The sequence below is a fragment of the Gekko japonicus genome, unplaced genomic scaffold, assembly GCF_001447785.1.
Source record: "Gekko japonicus isolate JY-2015 unplaced genomic scaffold, Gekko_japonicus_V1.1 scaffold3465, whole genome shotgun sequence".
Lineage (NCBI taxonomy): Eukaryota > Metazoa > Chordata > Lepidosauria > Squamata > Gekkonidae > Gekko > Gekko japonicus.
This window is the reverse complement of record NW_015160331.1, coordinates 57,767-77,346: the sequence shown is the minus strand read 5'-3', so window position 1 is coordinate 77,346 and position 19,580 is coordinate 57,767. Positions and strand designations below refer to the sequence as shown.

Here is a 19,580-nt window from a genome sequence, read left to right as displayed (position 1 = left end):
GAGGATGCGTTTTGCACCAAATTTTCTTTGCATTCCGTTTGCTGATCTGGTGCTACGCTTAAGCAGGCTTGTAAATATTTTACTTTTGATAAATTCTTTTTTGACTTTGAAGGGTTGGCCTTTACTCTCTGTACCACACAGACACCTCCCCCCCCCCCCAACTGCTGTGGACACACTGTCGTAAGAGGGACCCCCGGGCTGGGAGGAAAGCAGCCAGTGAGCAGGTAGCTATTTTGCCCGGGGAGCCCCAAAGCTGAACTTGGTCTCTGTGGTAACCAGGTGCTGGTTATCAGGAGACCCCGAGGCCAGGCCTCACAAACAGGACGGGGAACTGGGATTCCTGTTCATCCCAGCGGGAAACCCCTAAAACGAGCAGGTGGTGGCAGCGAGTACCCATGGTTAACTGGGAAGCACCTCTTTAGCTGACCAAGACACATCTACCAGAAACAAATTAATCTACACCAGTTGTACAGCTCTGTTTCCTTACCTCACTGGAAGATGTTAAAAAAAAATTCTGAATTCAATTTTAGCAGTCACTGATTTTGATAACATGCATTTTTAGGGGCTCCATTATAATCCAGATACACACACACACTCATGGCTGTAACTGGCTAATTCTGGGTGCATGTTTGGTCATGCTGCCCAACCTTTTGTGTATGCTTCTGCAGAACACTGGTTTTTGCGATGACGTCTGGTCTCCTGTTCGTATAGTTAACGGGCTCAAGCACATCTAGTTTTACATAGGATTGGAGCCCAAGAGCAATGTTGCATAAACTAGATTCTTCTTTGGGTTTACATGGAACTGTGTAGGGCAGTTGTCATCCCTGGAAAAAGCACAGCTTCCCTGCCTCTGCTGGCCCTGATGGGGTTCAAAGGCGGGATATAAATCTCCGAAATACACACGGCCATCCCCACTAGCTGTGTTAGGTCCTGGCCGCCACCCGCATGGGCTGAAACGGACTCCAGGGGACTGAATGCATCTCAGGGCCAAAACACAACACCTGAGCACCTGTACAATCCGGGAGCCAGTCTTGACTCAGTTTTCTACACCCTATGAATTCACAATGCAAATCTACTTTATTTATACAACATATCCTTTATTGGCAATCAGTGCTACAATTTCCTTGACCGCTTTCCTAGACTGCAGCACAGCATAATTGGGAGGATCCCAGGACCAACAGGAGTTGCCCTTGTACTTAACCCTGTGCAGGCAATGTGCAAAGGGAGAGCAGGATCACACTCATCAGGCCTCTGGTCCAAACGCATTCCTCCCCATACATGCATTCGAACTATGCAACGCAGCCCTTCAAGAGCCCTCAGAGAGAGTCTACACATGTGCAAACTGTATGCCTGTGCTGGGGCGGGTGAGACTAGCAGACGTGATCCCATTTCTCCCTGCTTGGCCTGTAACACAACTGTGTCATGTATGCAAGGCTAATGCTCGTCCTACCCTTTAGGGGTAGGGGATCAGTGCCACTAAGAAGCAGAGAGAGAGAGACCACAAGTTCCCAGGAGTCAAAAAGATGACTCAACCACATAGAAGGTTTACAAGGCACCTGCCAGGAGAGTGCAACAAATGGGGAGGGGGACCCACACACCACTCTGCTTGTAGCTCGTCTAAGGAAAGCTTTTCCAATCAAACATTAAAAGAGGCTATTTCAGATCTCTTGCGGTAATAGGAAGAAGTCCAGTAGGAAGCGTATTCGGCTCCCTGCTCAAAATCCTCCCCATCAAAAGTGATGACCTTGGAATCAAAGCAAAAACATTTTTCTTTAGGGTTACTCCAATATGCCCAAGGGTTTCACAGCTCCTGGGAGGACAGAGAGGAAAGAAATCACCCATCAAACCAGTCCCTGGGGATGATCACTTCCCTGCCTATACAGACAGGCACAGCCCTTTGATATCCCATGATGCAGTTCGGCAGCAGGAAACTCGGCAGCGGGGGCTCCTTCCCTGCTTGCACCAAAGCTCCAGCTACAAAGCCCGCTCAAGAGGAATCGCTTATTGACTGGGTTTCGTCTGACTCCACTGTTGCAAGATGGCAGCTGCGGCATCGAGAGTGGTGTTCTCCTAAGGAGGAAGCAAGAGTCGTAACACAGCCACGCCTGTTCGTCGGCCTCACCAAAATCCTGAACCCCGATTCTTTTGTTTGCGTGATAAGGTGTTTGTCCCACCAAGGAGTGATGCCATAGCGGCAGCTGTGTCTGAACATAGTCCCATTCAAGTAGTGTGCATGTGAGTGTGTACACACTTCGGTGTGTGCTTGTGTTTAAACTTTAACCACCAAAACGAGATGTGCCGCTTAAGGGCACTGAGTCCTCAGCCTCCTCAAATGCTGCCACCCCAGTTACTTCTTCCAGCCTTCCTTCGATACCAGGTACGAACCAGGCTGGGAGAAACATGCGGGGGGTTATATGGTGCAATGTTTGATCGTACATCTCCAGGCACGCTATTTTTGAACAAGATACTCGGTCCCCTGCTTCTGGAATGCGTACCATCAGCAAGCATTTTCTCCTTGAAATTGTTGCACAAAACATCATGCCCCTAGGGACATACATATGTGCTGTCAAGTCGCAAGCTTCTCATGGTGACCCCAGCCATGGGGCTTCCGAGGCAAGTGAGAAGCAGCAGCGGTTGGCCATTGCCTTCCTCTGCAGAGCCTTCCTTGGTGGTCTCCCTTCCAAGTACCAACCCCTGCTTAGCTTCCGAGATCTGATGAGATTGGGCTATACCACACTGCTGTCCCTCCCTGTCCTTACATATAGCCAGGGGTCATTTCATAGAAAAAGAGGTGCAGGAGCTCATTAGCATAACTTATTTGCATATGCCACACCCCCTGACATCACCAGAAGTGTGTCGGAAGGCAACACCCACCGCTCAGGCTCCACTGGACTGTTTTGGATTGCTAGCTATTAGGGGCGGGGGAATGTGCAGATCTGCCCTCACAGAGGAGGGAGAGCTTGTACCTGAATAAAACTTGGTCTTAACGGTGCCCCTGGACTGTTTTGGATTGCTAGCTAAGGGGGGGAGGGGAACGCGCAGATCTGCCCTCACAGAGGAGGGAGAGCTTGTACCTGAATAAAACTTGGTCTTAAAGGTGCCCCTGGACTGTTTTGGATTGCTAGCTAAGGGGGGGGAGGGGAACGCACAGATCTGCCCTCACAGAAAAGGGAGAGCTTGTACCTGAAGGCGGGCCGGGAGGGAGGGGGGGCTCTGCAACTTAACTGGTTGCTTCTTGCTCTGACTGAGGGCTGCTGGGAGCAGGGGTGGGGCTTGTTGCATGTGCCCACCCCCTGGGCTCCTTACTGCCGGAGCTCCGCTCCTGCGTGCTCTCCAGCAGGAAATGACCCCTGCATATAGCTCATAAAATGGCAACATTTGCAAATATCAGCCCATATTGGTCTAGACAGCCTACAACATGGCTGCCCACCGGTTCGGTCTCAAGCAGCTTCAGATGTCAGTTTGAGTGCCGGTGAGAGGCTGTCCCTCCGTAGGAGCATCTCCTTTGGAGGCAGAAGGCCTCTGGGGTCTCCTGTCAAAGGAGGGGAGTGTGCAGGTGATGAGAAAGGCCTTCTGTCCCAGAGAGCCACTGCCAGTCAGAGTAGCAATCGGGACCAATGGCCTAACTCAGTATTATAATAATAAGGCAACTTTGGATGCTTGTCTGTTCCCCCTGGCCTCTTGCCTTTACCCAGGCATTGACAGACGAAATACAGCAGCCTCGTAGGAGAAGTACAGGGATTGGCTCACCCTGGGCAGGATGTCCCTCCTTCGCCCTTAAGGTCCCTGAGCATAACTTCAGCCACTACCCGACCCCTCTCTAACAGTCGCTGCCCTCCTCTTTTGTCTCCCGGGTTATTTCACCTTCGCAAAGCAGAAACGGATGAAACGGTCAAAGTTCTTCTTCTGTGGAGGGCTGTAGAAGGCAGAGACCGGGATGGCTGCTAAACCCTGTGGAGGCGGAAGGTGAGATGTGAGGAGAGAGTCCCCTTCCCCCTCCCTCCCCCATCTGCCCTGCACAATCTCGTATGCCACAGAAATCCGACAAGCAGTGCCCTTTGTTTTTCCACTGTAGGGGAATATGTCGGAGCTGGTTGGGTGCAGCTGTTGGGAGTGTCAGGGGAGGCCTGAGTTTATATCTCCGTCCTGCCACAAAGCTCCCTGGGTGACCTTGAGACGATCTCTCTCTTTCTCTGCCTCACCTACCAGAGAGGATTTTTGCGAGGACAAAATGGTGAGGGGGGGAAATCATAAATCCTGCCCTCCTTGGAGGAGAGGCAAGATAACAACACAACTGATAGAGCTTGGAGACCTAACAGTGCCATTCTAAGCAGATCTACTCAGAATCCGACTGAAATCTTCTCAGCTGGGCCTCTGCGTAGCGGCCAGAGTTCCCTCTAAGCTGAGTTGGTGTGAGCTAGCTCACAGTTTTTTAGCCTCTGGCTCACACTTTTTTGTCTTCACTCAGGAAGGAGGGCTCCAGAGCAAACTAATTTATGCAGTAGGCAAATCGCTCGCTCACAACTTTAATGCCAGTAGCTCACAAAGTTGAATTTTTGCTCACAAAACCCCACAGCTTAGAGGGAACATTGGTAGCGGCCTTGGGCTTCCTTGGTGGTCTCCCGTCCAAGAGATCTGATAAGATTGGGCTAGCCCGGGCTACCCAGTTCAAGTATTCCTCAAACACCTCTAAGGAAATGATACGCTGCATCATACTTCCAATGTGTCGTCGTCACAGATCCCAGAGGGGTAGTATGTTAAGCCTGTTGCAGCCAGGCCAGAAATGGAGTCCTGCGACACTTTAAACGATTTTGAAAACCAGGGCAATCTAACATTTCACCTGGATCAGCCACCCTGTAGTATAAACACAGCATTCCTGGGCACAGCAGTAGTGGTCAGCTGACCTACCTATCCTGCCTTTGAAACATTTGGAAATGTTCTGCACCTCCCTCCTGAAGGATCTCCCCTTAGCTAAGTATTAAGGTTTCCCGTGCTTGAAAGCCAGTCGAATCTTACTCCACGGGGCGGTGCTCATCTCCATTTCTAAGCCGAGGAGCCAGCGCTGTCCGAAGACGTTTCCGTGGTCATGTGGCCGGCATGACTAAACGCCGAGGCGCACGGAACGCTGTTACCTTCCCACCGAAGCGGTACCTATTTATCTACTTGCAATTTCTTGCTTTCAAACTGCTAGGTTGGCAGGAGCTGGGGCCAGAGACGGGAGCTCTCAGGTCTCGAACTGACAAGCTACAGACCTTCCGGTCTACAGACCAGCGTCTTAACCTCTGAGCCACCGTGGCCCATTAGCGACGTATACCCACCCTTCGTCTCGAGGCTACAGAATTTGCCTTATGGTCCCTTTGCTGTCGTTCACCAACTCCGTGGCACAGCACAAGGGCAAGGTCCCAGGTTCAGTCTCAGGAAACACAGGTGGGAGGAGATCTTGGGCCACCGTCACTATCTCGCTTGCAACAGGGTACCCAGAGCTGAACACAGAGAGCTGTTTTGCAGGGCCAAAAAGAGGCGCTGTAGCTCAACTGGAAAGCACCCACTTTGTATGCGGGAGGCCTCAGGTCCAAGCCCTGGCGTCTCCCTCTAAGAGGGCGGGGCGAGATTCCAAGACCCCGGAGAGCCACAGACAAAGACGGCATTGCCAAGCTGGATAGACCGGTGGTCCCGCTCAGCAGGAGCCAGCTTCATTCTGGGGCTCACCAGGAAATCAAAAGGGCATCACCTCCCCACAGTATTAGAAAACAAGGGAACATTTCCCACCACTTAATGTCAGCCGGCATCAATGGCAGGGCTGGTCCCGATCCTGGGCACCTACCTTGTTCTTGATCATCCACTTTACAAACCGAAAGTCGTAGGGTTCCTCAGAGTCCTGAAAGTCAGGCAATGGCGCTTCTGCAAGAAAGTACGAAAAATCTCAACAATAAAGTTGGTTATGATCTGGGATTAGAACGTCAGACTAGGATCTGGGAGATCCAGGTTTGAATCCTCACTCGACCACCATAGAATTCGCTGGGCAACCCTGGGCCAGTCACACACTCTCGGCCTGGCCTACCTCACAGGGGGGTGGCTGTGAGGATAAAGTAGAACAAGGGAGAAGGATGCTGTAAGCCACTTTGGGCCCCCGGTGGGGAGAAAAGCAGAATATACGGTAAGTATCTAAATAAGATTCCAGGGTTCCAATCTGGATCAAGGATGCAAATTTCTTCATGCAAGGATTCATGCGCCTCTGTAGGACCAGGGGAAGACTTCCTAATGGAAGCCATGAAAGGTGGGTTTTGTCAGGGAAGGGGGTGATGGGAATGGAAGCCTGGGGCAGATGGCTTGTCACGTACCCCAGTCCCATCTGTATTACACGGCATAAGAAAACTGCCTTCAATTCAGGATAGAGAAAATGCATTTTCATCTAACAAAACCAGCATAAGGCGCTGCCTATGCTCAAACAGGGAAAACAGAGGCCAAGACAGATTCTTTCGTCTTTAGGTAACAGAAGAGGCGGGTATGTGTGTGTGCAGGGGACATTTACTGCAGGAGCGCACAGGAGCAGAGCTCCGGCAGTAAGGAGCCCAGGGGGCGGGCACATGCAACAAGCCCCACCGCCTGCTCTCAGCAGCCCTCAGTCGGGCCACAAGAAGCAGCCAGGTAAGTTGCAGAGCCCCCTGCCCCCCCGGCCCGCTTTCAAGTACAAGCTCTCCCTCCTCTGCGATGACAGATCTGCATGTCCCCTGATACCGCCCAATAGCTAGCAATCCAAAACAGTTCAGTGGAGTCTGGGCGGTGGGTGTTGCCTTCTGACACACTTCCGGTGAGGTCAGGGGGTGTGGCATATGCAAATGAGTTATGCTAATGAGCTCCTGCACCTCTTTTTCTACGAAATGACCCCTGCGCGTGTGTAAAACAACTATCTAATAAACGTATCATTAAAGTTGGGGGACAGCTGCATAAAACGGCTGATACAAGCACTGAAACAGCATTAAAGCCACCATCTGCAGTAAGTCATCAACATCATCAAAAAATAAAAATGCTCTGGTCCAGCACTCAACGAGCAGACAAGGGGGCTGTTTCATTAATCAAGGAGCCACTTGCCTCTCTTTTGAAGGGGGGGCAGACACAGCAGGTCCTCTGAGGAGGATGGTAATGGGCAGGGTTATTTTTGGGCAGGAACGCACAGGAACGGAGTTCCGGCTGGCTCCCAAGTTGGCCACGCCCAGCAGGATCTCATTAGCATAACAGGCCACGCCCAACAGCAGAAACTCATTAGGACTGGCTACATTAGTGGTGTGTGGCCTAACATGCAAAGGAGTTTCTGCTAGAAAAAGAGCTCTGGGTTTTGACAACAAGGTAAACAGAATAAGAAGCAAAAGCTGGGTGTGGCTGGATGACCACACTTCTGGTAACATGGGGGTGTGGCCTAATGTGCTAATGAACTGTGCTGTCAGAGGTGTGGCCTAATAGGCTAATGAGTGTCTGCTGTTGGGTGTGGCCTATTATGCTAATGAGTTCCTGCTGGGCTTTTTCTACAAAAAGAGCCCTGGATGGGTTTACAAGGAAGCAGGAGGTCTGCTAAGGATCCCAGTGCCGGACTGTGTCAGGTTTCCCAAAGGCCAGACTAGATCCAGGTGGGTGGCCGTGTGGGTCTGAAGCAACAGAACAAAGTTTGTGTCCAGGGGCACCTTTGAGACCAGCAAAGTTTTATTCTGGGTTTAAGCTCTCGTGTGCACGCACACTTCAGTGAACACGAAAGCTTATACCCAGAATTAAACTTTGTTGGTCTTAAGGCGCCACTGGACCCAAACTTTGTTCAAAGGCCAGAATGCTTTTCCTCCACCTTCTGGGTGACCTTTAAACCCGTTTGAGAAACTGCTTCCTGCCCCTTGCTCAAAAACTGTGCTTACAGTGCTTGTTACCAGGGCTTTTTTTGCAGAAAAAGTCCAGCAGGAACTCATTAGCATAATAGGCCACACCCAGCAGCAGAAACTCATTAGCATATTAGGCCACGCCCCTGACAGCACAGCTCATTAGCACATTAGGCCGCACCCCCATGTTACCAGAAGTGTTGTCATCCAGCCCTACCCACCTTTTGCTTGTTATTCTGTTTACCTTGTTTGTGGTCAAAACCCAGGGCCTTTTTTTGTAGCAGGAACTCCTTTGCATGTTAGGTCACATACCCCTAATGTAGCCACTCCTAATGAGTTCCTGCTGTTGGGTGTGGCCTATTATGCTAATGAGTTCCTGCTGGGCGTGGCCGACTTGGGAGCCAGCCGGAACTCTGTTCCTGTACGTCCCTGCCCCAAAATAGCCCTGCTCGTTACAATGTGCCCCACTCACAGAGCCCAACGGAGCATCACTGCAGGAGGCTCTATGAATCTGCTTAGACTAGTTGCCATCTGTTTGATTGGACTGAAACTCGATTTTAAATTTTATCTTTTAATGTCCGTTTTGTTTAACTTGCTTGTTCTATTTAAACCGTAATGTTTTTGTTGTGATTATGTTGGGGATTGAAATGCTGTGACCTGCCCTGAGCCCACTTGCAGGGGAGGGCAGGACAGAAGACAAATAAATCAACTCACAGGATAAAGCGCCACTGAAACCCAGCAAAACAGAAGCCGCCGCATGCACAAGACCAAAGAGGAACCACATTCTGACTCACTCACCCTCCATCCCACAGCTGATAAACCACATGTGCACCAAAAGCCAGTGGCATAGGAACACGTTGCAACCAATGCTCCCTCTAAGCAACGGAACCCTGTGAGCAAAAATTCTACTTTGTGAGCTACTGGCATTAAACCTTAAAGTCAGAAGTATACAAATAACAGATATGGGGTCTTTTTGTAGCAGGTACTCATTTGCATATTAAGCGACACACCCCTAATGTAGCCAATCCTCCAAGAGCTTACAGTAGCCCCTGTAAGAAGAGCTCTGTAAGCTCTTGGAGGATTGGCTACATTAGGGGTGTGTGGCCTAATATGCAAAGGAGTTCCTGCTACAAAAAGAGCTGGCAGCCCTGTACTCACCAATGCTCCCTCTAAGCTGTGGAATCTTGTGAGCAAAAGTTCTACTTTATGAGCTATTGGCATCAAAGTTGTGAGCTTGTGATTTGGCTGCTGCATAAGTTAGTTCGCTCTGGAGCCCTCCTTCCTGAGCTAAGACAAAAATGTGCGAGTCAGAGGCTAAAAAACTATGAGCTGGCTCACACTAACTCAGCTTAGAGGGAACACTGGTTGCAATCCTTGTTTAAAATGAGCAGAAGAGGTTTAACTCGCATCTTGGGGTCACTGTTCCACAACACTAGGGGCCACAAGGCGAATGCCCTGCTCCTAGCTGCTCCACGTCCTCACCAATGTTCCCTCTGAGTTAGTGTGAGCTAGCTCACAGTTTTTTAGCCTCTGGCTCACACATTTTTGTCTTAGCTCAGAAAGGATGGCTCCAGAGCAAACTGATTTATGCAGTAGCCAAATCACTCGCTCACAACTTTAATGCCAGTAGCTCACAAAGTTGAATTTTTGCTCACAAGACTCCACAGCTTAGAGGGAACATTGGTCCTCACCGCCATTACTAATGGAATAAGAGGATACAAGACTCAGTTTGATGGATGCAGTTGGCTTGCGTCCCAGCAGGGATCCTGCTGCCACTAGGGTTGCCAACTTCCAGTTGGTGGCTGGAGATCTCCTGAGATTATAACTGACCTCCAGGCAACAGAGATCAGTTCACCTGGAGAAAATGGTCATTATATGCTACTTAAGTCCCTCCCCCTCCCCAACCCCGCCTTCCTCAGGCTCCACCCCCAAAATCTCCCAACCTGGAGCTGGCAACCATAGCCACCAATGGGATGAGAAGGCAAAGCTTCCAGTTTGTGTGTTCTTACATTAAATCAGTATTAAAATATAAGTACAATACTGTATATCTTATTTTCTTAACAAAATTGGCTTGAGCCATTACAGCTAATCTTTAGGTATTTATTGTCCATACTTGTTTTATAAACTTCCATACTTATGTCTCACGTTTATTTTTCTTGTATTTCAGTTTAACTTGAAGTACTTTGGGAGCAGTGTCTCCTTTTTCCGAATCTGAACCCTCAGAGGTGTTACCAGAGCTGCTTGAACTGTCCTCTAATCTGAGATCGCTTTTAGTTTCTTCTTGAGTGTTGTCGTCTTTCTTTCCTTCGTCTTCCGTCGGTCTTTGTTGTTGTTCCAAAAAAGTTTTAGCTTTCTGGGCAGAGTCAATCTTTATCTTCTTATCGTGGTGGTTGAATACCAATCCTTCTGGAAATATCCAGCTGAAGGCAATTGAGTTGTTTTGTAGAAAGAAAGTTAATTCCTTATATTGACGCCTTCGCTTCCGTATCTCGAATGGAATATCCTTTAAAATTCTTGCTTCTTCACCTTCAATCTTCAGAGTTTTCCCAGATGTCGCTTTCAGAACTGTATCTCTGGTTGATCTTTTGGAGAATTTGACAAATATTTCACCAGGTAGCTTATTTTTCTTTATAAATCTGGATAAGTTTGGTAAGTGAAGTCCATATCATTTTGTAGTAAATCCTGTTTAAGCTCTGTCACGGGTGCTAATGCTTCGCTTAATAATTTTAAAAAGTTTTCTCCTTTCTGTTCCGGGATACTCTGGAAGCATAGGACATACATTGAAGCTGTAACAGTTGCTCTTTGTCAGAAATTCGCTCTTTCTCCACTGCCTCCAGCTTCTGTTTAATATCAACTGTTTTTGCATCAACTTTCTTAATGGCCTTGTCAGTATCGTCTGCTCTTTTGTCAATTCCCATCAATTGCTTTTGGAAATCATCCAGTTTGTTATTGATGTTAGACATCTGATTCGCTTGACTTACAGTTTGTGGCGTTTAGAGTGTAGTAAGAACATGTTTACGCTGGATCACTTGCCCATTTCATCTGGCAGTCATCTTTGATCGCCATGACAACTTTGCGGTGACAGGACCTTTCGGGGTAAGGGGAACCTCAATTCCTTGGTCGTCGCCTTGGAAGGGGCACCCCTCCACAGAGAGCCCCCTACAAGGCAGAGAGCCTGCTACAAGGGCTCCAGGGGGGCTCGGAATCCTCCAAGACTCCCCCTGTCCGCCGTGACACAAAGCACCCACATCGGAGCTCAATAGGACGAGACATCTGATTCGCTTGACTTACAGTTTGTGGCGTTTAGAGTGTAGTAAGAACATGTTTACGCTGGATCACTTGCCCATTTCATCTGGCAGTCATCTTTGATCGCCATGACAACTTTGCGGTGACAGGACCTTTCGGGGTAAGGGGAACCTCAATTCCTTGGTCGTCGCCTTGGAAGGGGCACCCCTCCACAGAGAGCCCCCTACAAGGCAGAGAGCCTGCTACAAGGGCTCCAGGGGGGCTCGGAATCCTCCAAGACCCCCCCCTGTCCGCCGTGACACAAAGCACCCACATCGGAGCTCAATAGGACGCGTCCGATCCGTGAGTCGCCAAAACCGGAAGTCCACAAAGTTTCCAGTTTGAAAGCAGTCGTGTATCAATTAAGCTGATCTTAACGGGGAGCAGGCAGGCTTATAACAGAACAAACCTTCAAGTACTGTTTGTGATCCATGCTCGGAACTTCTCCCTCCCACCTGACAATGGATTGGCCCTGAATTTGCAAAAGAGCCCATGACAACCAATAGCCCCACCACCCAAACCTCAGACCCAAGCTTACTGAATTCTGTGAGGTCCACAATCAGGAAGTAGGTGCCTTCAGGAACCACGGGCTTCATCCCCACGGCAGACAGGCAGTTGACTAACCGGTCCCGCTTCTGCTGCAACTCTTTCGGCAACTGGACAAAATAGCTTTCTGGCTTCTCCAGGCGCTCAAATTCTGTTTGGAAAGCGCGGGCCACGGCTTCCTGGATCCAGAAGGGACAAAGAGGAGGAAGGCAGTAAAAAGGGAGCTTCTCAGGCTGAGTGGGAAAACCATACACCCCGGGGCTGAGTGAACGCTGAAATTCTGCTATTGCCATGAATTCATTTAAAAGCAACCAAAGCAAGAGATGCAGATGGCATAAAAAGAGACTTGGAAATGCATGCACAGAAATCAGATAAAGTAATGAAGCAAACACTAGGGTTGCCACCCTCCATGTGGCACCCGGAGATCTCCCGCTATTACAACTGATCTCCAGATGACCACGATCACTTCCTCTGGGGGAAAACAATGGCTGCTTTGCAGGATGGACTCTATAGTATTATACCCAGGGCTTTTTTTGTAGAAAAAGCCCAGCAGGAACTCATTAGCATAATAGGCCACACCTAACAGCTGAAACTCATTAGCATATTAGGCTGCACCCCCATGTTACCAGAAGTGTGCTCATCTAGCCACACCCACCTTTTGCTTCTTATTCTGTTTACCTTGTTTGTTGTCAAAACCCAGGGTCTTTTTTTGTTGCAGGAACTCCTTTGCATGTTAGGCCACACCCCCCGAATGTAGCCAATCCGAATGAGTTTCTGCTGTTGGGCGTGGCCTGTTATGCTAAGGAGTTCCTGCTGGGCGTGGCCAACTCGGGAGGCAGCCGGAACTCCGTTCCTGTGCGTTCCTGCCCCAAAATAGCCCTGATTATACCCCACGGAGGTCCCATCCTTCCCCTCCCCAAACCCTGACCTCCGCAGGCTCCACTGCTAAATTCTCCAGGTGTTTCCCAACCCAGGGCTGGCAGCAACCCTAAGGAAACGCAGACAGAGAAGGCGTAGTGTGAGACCGGGCACACCGGCTCAGGCAAGATTCGGCAAGTCTGTGAAAAACTCAGAACAATCATATTCTGCGGTCTGTCTACACCAAGCCAAATTCCGAATGGATTTTAAGGTTTTTAAAAATGGCACTGTGTTTCATGGCACCCAAACGCCCAAGCTTGAGAACATATTTCCACATGAGGCAGGAGGTCAGCGGCTTTTGAGTACGTTCACTCTCTTCCTCTTTTACATACCGAATCACTCACACCTCTTTTGCTCCTTTATAAAGCTATCGTTTTCATTTGGAAATAAGGAAAAAACCCCGCTATGCTTTGAACTCGTTATTGGAAACTTTCCTAAATTTTAAAGGAAATACACCTGAAATTAATGATTTTCAACATGATCTGCATCTATTAATGCCACCCTGAGCGGGTCTACTCAGAATCCTACTGAAGTCTAGTCAGTGGGCCTTACTCCCGGGGAAGTGTTCTTAGGATTGCGCTTTTTGGGTATTTTCCTATCCCCAAGAAAATCTTTTTCTGTGAGGGAAGTGTTCTTCAGAACAAGGAGGGTCATCGGGTTGTCAGGAGGAGTTCTCTCTCCCCAGTGCAGTTAAAACACTTCCCAGGATCAGTGTTGTCTAGGGAAAACCCCTCGTGGCATGGGGTCACCCCAAATCTCCAGGTATTTCCCAAACCAGAGCTGGCAACCCTAAACATTACAAACAACAAAGGTATTGGAAAAGGGCAACCAACTTAAATAACTAACATATAGTTTCCCTGGGAACACTATTCTGAAACAGCTGCCTCCACTGTAGAAGGATGCTTTCGGCCCCGCCTCCTGTAGCAGCCATTTTGTTGTGGCACCCGCCCACTTCCAGTTCTCGGAATTCCAGGGGATGCCATTTGGATTGTCTGTCTCTGGCACAAGAATGTTTTCAGCTGGGTCTGCATGCTGAACTGTGAAGATCTTTGCCCTAAGTACTGGCTGATCTAAACTCTGCTCCTCTGGCGTCTGAGATTGTGCTCAGAGACAGCCCAAGATACTCCCATTGCCCCCGGCAGAGAATCCAAATGGCACACCTGCACAGCAGCGAATGGACAGAGCTGAAAATGTATTTATTTTTATAACTTTTTAAAAATAATTTAAAATTTAATTTAATTTAATAGTTCATTTATAACTCTTTATGACTGACCATTTACGGCCTACATCACGAAATACGAACATCCAGTCCAACACTCTGTGTCACACAGTGGCCCAAAGCCCAGGTGCCATCAGGGATCCAGCAGTGGGGCCAGAACTCCAGAAGCCCTCCCACGGTGGTCCCCTCCAAGCACCAAGAAGACAGAGCACCCCTGCCCCAAAATCTGCCACTCAAGGCAGGGCTGATTTATTCTGCTGGCCTATAGGGATAGCTCTGATTTCGGCAGACCTGAAGGCCTTTTAAAGCTTATTCCCATGACCAGGGGTCTTTTCGTAGAAAAAGAGGTGCAGGAGCTCATTAGCATAACTCATTAGCATAACTTATTTGCATATGCCACACCCCCTGACATCACAGGGAGTGTGTCAGAAGGCAACACCCACCGCTCAGGCTCCACTGGACTGTTTTGGATTGCTAGCTATTGGGAGCGGGGAACGTGCAGATCTGTCCTCGCAGAGGAGGGAGAGCTTGTACCTGAATAAAACTTGGTCTTAAAGGTGCCACTGGACTGTTTTGGACCGGGGGGGTCGTGGGGGGGCTCTGCAGCTTACCTGACTGCTTCTTGCTCTGACTGAGGGCTGCTGGGAGCAGGGGGTGGGGCTTGTTGCATGTGCCCGCCCCCTGGGCTCTTTACTGCCGGAGCTCCGCTCCTGTGCGCTCCTGCAGGAAATGACCCCTGCCCATGACCATCAAGTGGAACACGAGACACGACGAGAACCAGGTTTGTTTAACTGATATATGCTTATCACATCTATCCTCCCCAAAATCCCAGGAAGGTCGGAGGAATGCTATATAACTCCTTTCCTTTCCTTCATGCAGACCTTGAATCTGGACCCTCAGAGTTGCTAGATCCTGTGCGGCTGAGCTGACTTAGTGAAACATATTTGTTATTTTTATATTTCTTACTGCTGATGTAGGTTTTATTCCGCTGGCCTATGGCTGTAATAAAGGGTTGATGATGAGGCTTGTTGGGTGTATGTCTAATGCCAAGGGTCTGAGGGGAAGTGAACCCACCTCCCACCCCTGCCTTACCACACCATGGTAACTTTTCTGCCCGCCTGGCTCCCTTCCAGCACCAGAGCCCGGCAGGGAAGTCTGCAGAAAAGCAGTTCAGGGGGAGAGTTCTGCTTCCTCCACCTCCCACTCTTTGTCACAGGAGCTCGACGACGACCCTTCGCTGTCTTCGTCGCTCGAGCTCCCCACCCTGCCAAACGCAGCCACTTTGTCGTGCCCCTCCCTTCTTTGCCCAGGAGTATAGGCCTCAGACACCTGGACAGGGGAGGGAGGTTACTCCACCTTCCCCACCGACCCGTCCCTGCTGGTTGGAGCTCCCTCTCTCTCGTGTTCTGCTCGTAACCAGGAGTCATCCCTGGCCATCTCCTTTCCCTCCCTTATATCCTCCCCTCCTGGTTCCCAGCATGCCCCGCTCCTCCCTGTGCCGACCGCCCCCCTTGGCCCCGCCCCCATACAAAGCTGTTGACGCGGCTCTCCGGGCGCGGCTCCTTCTCCTCCCCTCCCATCTACTCCGGGTCGCCGCTCTCGGCAGCATGGGTGTGCTCTCACGCCGGGCCTGTGGCCCGGTGCAGCTGGCTCCTTCCCTCCCTGTTGCGTCCTCCTTTCTGCCTGCCCGGGTGCCCGTCTAAAGCCGGGGACTGGGGGGCCGTCTCCCGGTCCGTGGCTATCGTCCCTCTCCCGGCTTCTGCCTTCCGCAGCGGCGTCATTCCTGGCCCCAGCAACACGGGCCCTCCCCGTGGGGGGGGGGCAGAAGAGCGGCGTCTCGGCTCGCCCTGCACCCCCCTCAGTCCCCGCTGCTCTGCCCGTCGCCCTGGTGAGTGTTTGGAGATCCACGGTCTGTCGCCCCGGCTCTGTGGGGCACAGGGCTTCTCCGGCCGTGGGGGGGGGGGCAGGGAGTCCCATCCTTGGGACACTCTTGTAGATGAGCAGGGTGGAAATCCACAACAAATGCAACCATCCCCGTTTCATCCTGTTTAGTCCAAAGAGGAGCTGTATTCTAGGGGAGCGGAGGTGTCACTCTTCTGTGGCACACATGTGGGGGACCACACACAGTCTTGACATTAACTGGCTCAAACCACTACCCATTAAACTCAAGACTGCAGTCTTGACAGCAACCCTGCGATCAGGAAGAAAACAAACATCCTGGAGAGTCAACACAATCCGTTCACTTATAACAGACTTAGAGCATTCTCGAGACAACCTTCGCCGTTCAGTCTTCTGCTCATTCTGTGGCAGAAGGTGCATTGCCTCACCTGTGCGGCTGTTGCACAGTGGTACACTGAATTCTGATGGACTGTCCTCAAGTGCTTCAAAAGCTCATCTGGCCTCAAGGTCCAGCCAACCTGTTGCGACGGGAAAGAGATACAAGTCTGAGTCCAAACTCGCTCCCTCACATTAAAGCTTCTGAGTACAATCAGTCAATGGCAGGGGTCATTTCGTAGAAAAAGAGCTAGGGGGACTCATTAGCATAACTCATTAGCATATGCCACACCCCCTGACATCACCGGAAGTGTGTCCTCCCCACAGCCGGCGGCGACCTCCAGCGGGCACCAGCAGGGAGCTCCAGGCCCCGCCAGTGTTCCCTCTAAGCTGAGTTAGTGTGAGCTAGCTCACAGTTTTCTAGCCTCCAGCTCACAGTTTTTTGTCTCAGCTCAGGAAGGGATGGCTCCAGAGCAAACTAATTTATGCAGTGGCCAAATTGGTCGCTCACAGCTTTAATGCCAGTAGCTCGCAAAGTAGAATTTTTGCTCACAAGACTCCACAGCTTAGAGGGAGCACTGGGCCCCGTCCTCCCGCCCCTCACCCGGGGGGGATGGCCTCCCCCCACATCCCCCCCCCCAAATGACCCCTGGTCAATGGAATGTTACACTCTTGTTCTAAATGAATTCTACAGCCTGGCTGGAGAATAAGCGGATAGATTCTCAGTCCTCCCACACCCTGGCGGCCTACCTTCCAACCTGTCGCACTGAAAGTTTTGCCAGCACTCCCAATGGTCAGAGTACGCTCCCACATTCCTGGTAGACTGGCTGTTAGGGAGAAGAGAAACCGAAACTGAAATTCACTTTCTTCAGGCAAGCCCAATCTCGTCAGATCTTGGAAGCGAAGCAGGGTCAACTCTGGCAAGAACTCGGATGGGAGACCTCCAAGGAATACCAGCACTCGGGAGGAGGGGCAGGCTTTATCCAGCCACCTCTCTGAATATCCTCCAGGCCCCCCAGTAGGGGTCAGTCACCAGAGGTCACCATGACTTCCAGGTGCACACACAGTCAGTCACCAGAGGTCGACATGACTTCCAGGTGCACACACACACAAAAATACAAAAAGAAAAAAATCCGAAGAAGAAAAAAAAAATCACTTTCTTGAGGGAGGGGAAAGAGAGGGAGGGGAAGAGAAAAATGGGCCTTTCTGACCCTCTTATCTCAATATAACCAATTTCCTTAGGAAGTTACAATGAATATTAAGATCTAGCGGCTTGAACTGCACAGACAGGAGATTTGCCCAAGAATCCCCAACCAGATCACTCACTTCTCACTGATGCCCGATTCTTCTAGAGGAGCCGCTTTCCCAGCTGTGTGCCTAGGGGAGGGGCCATGTCTCACCTGCAGGATGTTTTGCTTTGCATGCAGGAGGTCACTTGAAAAGTCCAGTCAAAGGGCCTCCCAACAGCAGGAGTTTAAATGCCAGCTGGCACATCTGTGTGCACATGCGATGCTGTCTTATACCAAGTCAGCCCACCGGTCTGCCTGTTGTAGAACTGTCTGCTCCGACTAGAAGGAACTCTCAAGGATCTCAGCCAGAGAAAAGGGCCCAGAAGTTTAGTGAGGTGCTGTAACTGACTGATGCAGCCTGAGTCGCTTTTGTTCTCTCCTCCTGCCCCAATATCCTTATCGCTCACTTTAAGATCTCATTTTAATTAGAGACTTCTGCTCTCTGTGCTCTTGGGATAGTTTTGGGCTGATTAAAAAAAAAAAGTTAACCTTTTCATTTTAAGATTTTTAGGATTCTGCTGGTTTTAAGATTTTCTTTGCCTGTTGCTTTTGTGACTAGATCCAGATATTACCATAAAACACTTAAAAAAAACCCCTAATCGGTGCAAACTGCCTCAAGCCATCCTCTCTTAATCCAAGCATGAGCAGGCTGAGCCCAGTCTGTAGAGCCAGAAGCGCAGGGCTCCTACCCTGCCGAGTCAGACTTCCCTTACCGATCCGAACGTGCTTGTTTCCGTCGTAGACCAGCCACTCGTACACCTCGTCGCTGAAGCACAAGACATTGTGTTTCACGCAGAGTTCAGCAATAAGCTCCAACTCTTGCCTGCTGAAAACCTGCAACGTACAAAAGGCAGGCAGGAGATTAGTTTGCCTGCCAGGGGCCGGGGCGAATCGCCATGTCGCTTGCACATCACATCCTGCTATTAAGACAATTGGTCTCCCAAAGTGGCTCACGTCACACAAGGGACGCAGGGTCCATTGCCCTCAGGTCTGCAAACTGGAAAAGACAAAGAGACACAAAGGAAGGGAAAGAGAGAGAGGAGGGTCTGGAGAAATCTCTGTTACCTGAATGTCCTGTTCAATAGATACCTGCTGGCTAAGCAACACATACAAGACAGGAAAAGAAGGCATGCTAACAAGGCACACAGGAGGTAGCTAGGAAAGAAGGCGGAGGAGATTGGATTCATACCCCGCCCTTCACTCGGAGTCTCAGAGTGGCTTACAATCTCCTTCCCTTCCTCTCCCCACAACAGACACCCTGTGAGGTAGGTGGGGCTGAGAGAGCTCTGAGAGAACTGTCGCTTGCCCAAGGTCACACTAGCAGCTGCATGTGGAGGAGTAGGGAATCAAACCTGGTTCTCCCAGATCAGAGTCCGTGCTCCTAACCACTACACCAAACTTTGCTACCTTTTTGTGATTACCCATCTGAACAAGCCACATCAAGGGCACTGGCACAACTCCACTGCAAGAAGATGTTGCAAATGCGATTCGATACGGCAGAGCTGGCAGCGGCGAGTGCAACGAAGTGAGACATTTTCTTATAAAGCATCGAGGTTCAGCCTTTTTTAAGCCCGCTCTTGAATGCCTTCTCCCTCACCACAACCATTCCAAGACACCTCTTTGAAATCAAACCAAATGATTTCAACAAAATATGGAGATTTTAGCCTTCAAAGCACTCTCACCACACAGTACCTTGACACAGCCCTGCAAAGGTAGGCCAGGTGGCAGACCAGGGGTTAAGAAAGAAGAGTGACTTGCTCAGGGCCACCAAGAGGAGGGGTGTCGAACTCATTTGTTATGAGGGCCTGATCTGACATAAGTGAGACCTTGTTGGGCCCTTGGGCCATGTGGGTCATAAAATATAATGCCAGGTAGCGGAGATATAAACTTTAATAAAGGACACAAACACAAAGGGTTTTTTTTTCACTTAAAATAAAAACACACTTAAAACATTAGCACTCTTGCAATATTAGTTAGTTAGTTTTATTATTACGGTCTTAAGACCAGCATACAATACAAACATAGTATGAAAACGAAGAAAAAAACAGATAATATACAGAATAAAATCTAAATTTAAAAACTTTTAAAATGCAACTCCTGCAATCTAAGAATCAATGCATAAAACTCAGCGACTGAACGTGTAATCTCTGCATTCTTATCTGACAAGTAAGGGGACCCGCGATACTC

The 19,580-nt window shown here is 49.9% G+C and overlaps 1 protein-coding gene across 1 annotated transcript in view; it reads right to left on the bottom strand.

The window, feature by feature from the left end:
* Positions 1 to 19,580, bottom strand: part of CCBL1 (cysteine conjugate-beta lyase, cytoplasmic) — a 51,970-nt gene continuing 32,390 nt past the window's right edge. The window contains exons 8-14 of the mRNA XM_015417203.1: positions 18,107 to 18,227; positions 16,855 to 16,931; positions 16,158 to 16,247; positions 11,686 to 11,872; positions 5,825 to 5,901; positions 3,865 to 3,951; positions 1 to 2,070 (exon numbers count right to left, since the gene is read on the bottom strand). Coding sequence (XP_015272689.1) covers positions 2,002 to 2,070; positions 3,865 to 3,951; positions 5,825 to 5,901; positions 11,686 to 11,872; positions 16,158 to 16,247; positions 16,855 to 16,931; positions 18,107 to 18,227 — 708 coding nt within the window. The 3' untranslated portion in view covers positions 1 to 2,001. The remainder of the gene's footprint in view (positions 2,071 to 3,864; positions 3,952 to 5,824; positions 5,902 to 11,685; positions 11,873 to 16,157; positions 16,248 to 16,854; positions 16,932 to 18,106; positions 18,228 to 19,580) is intronic.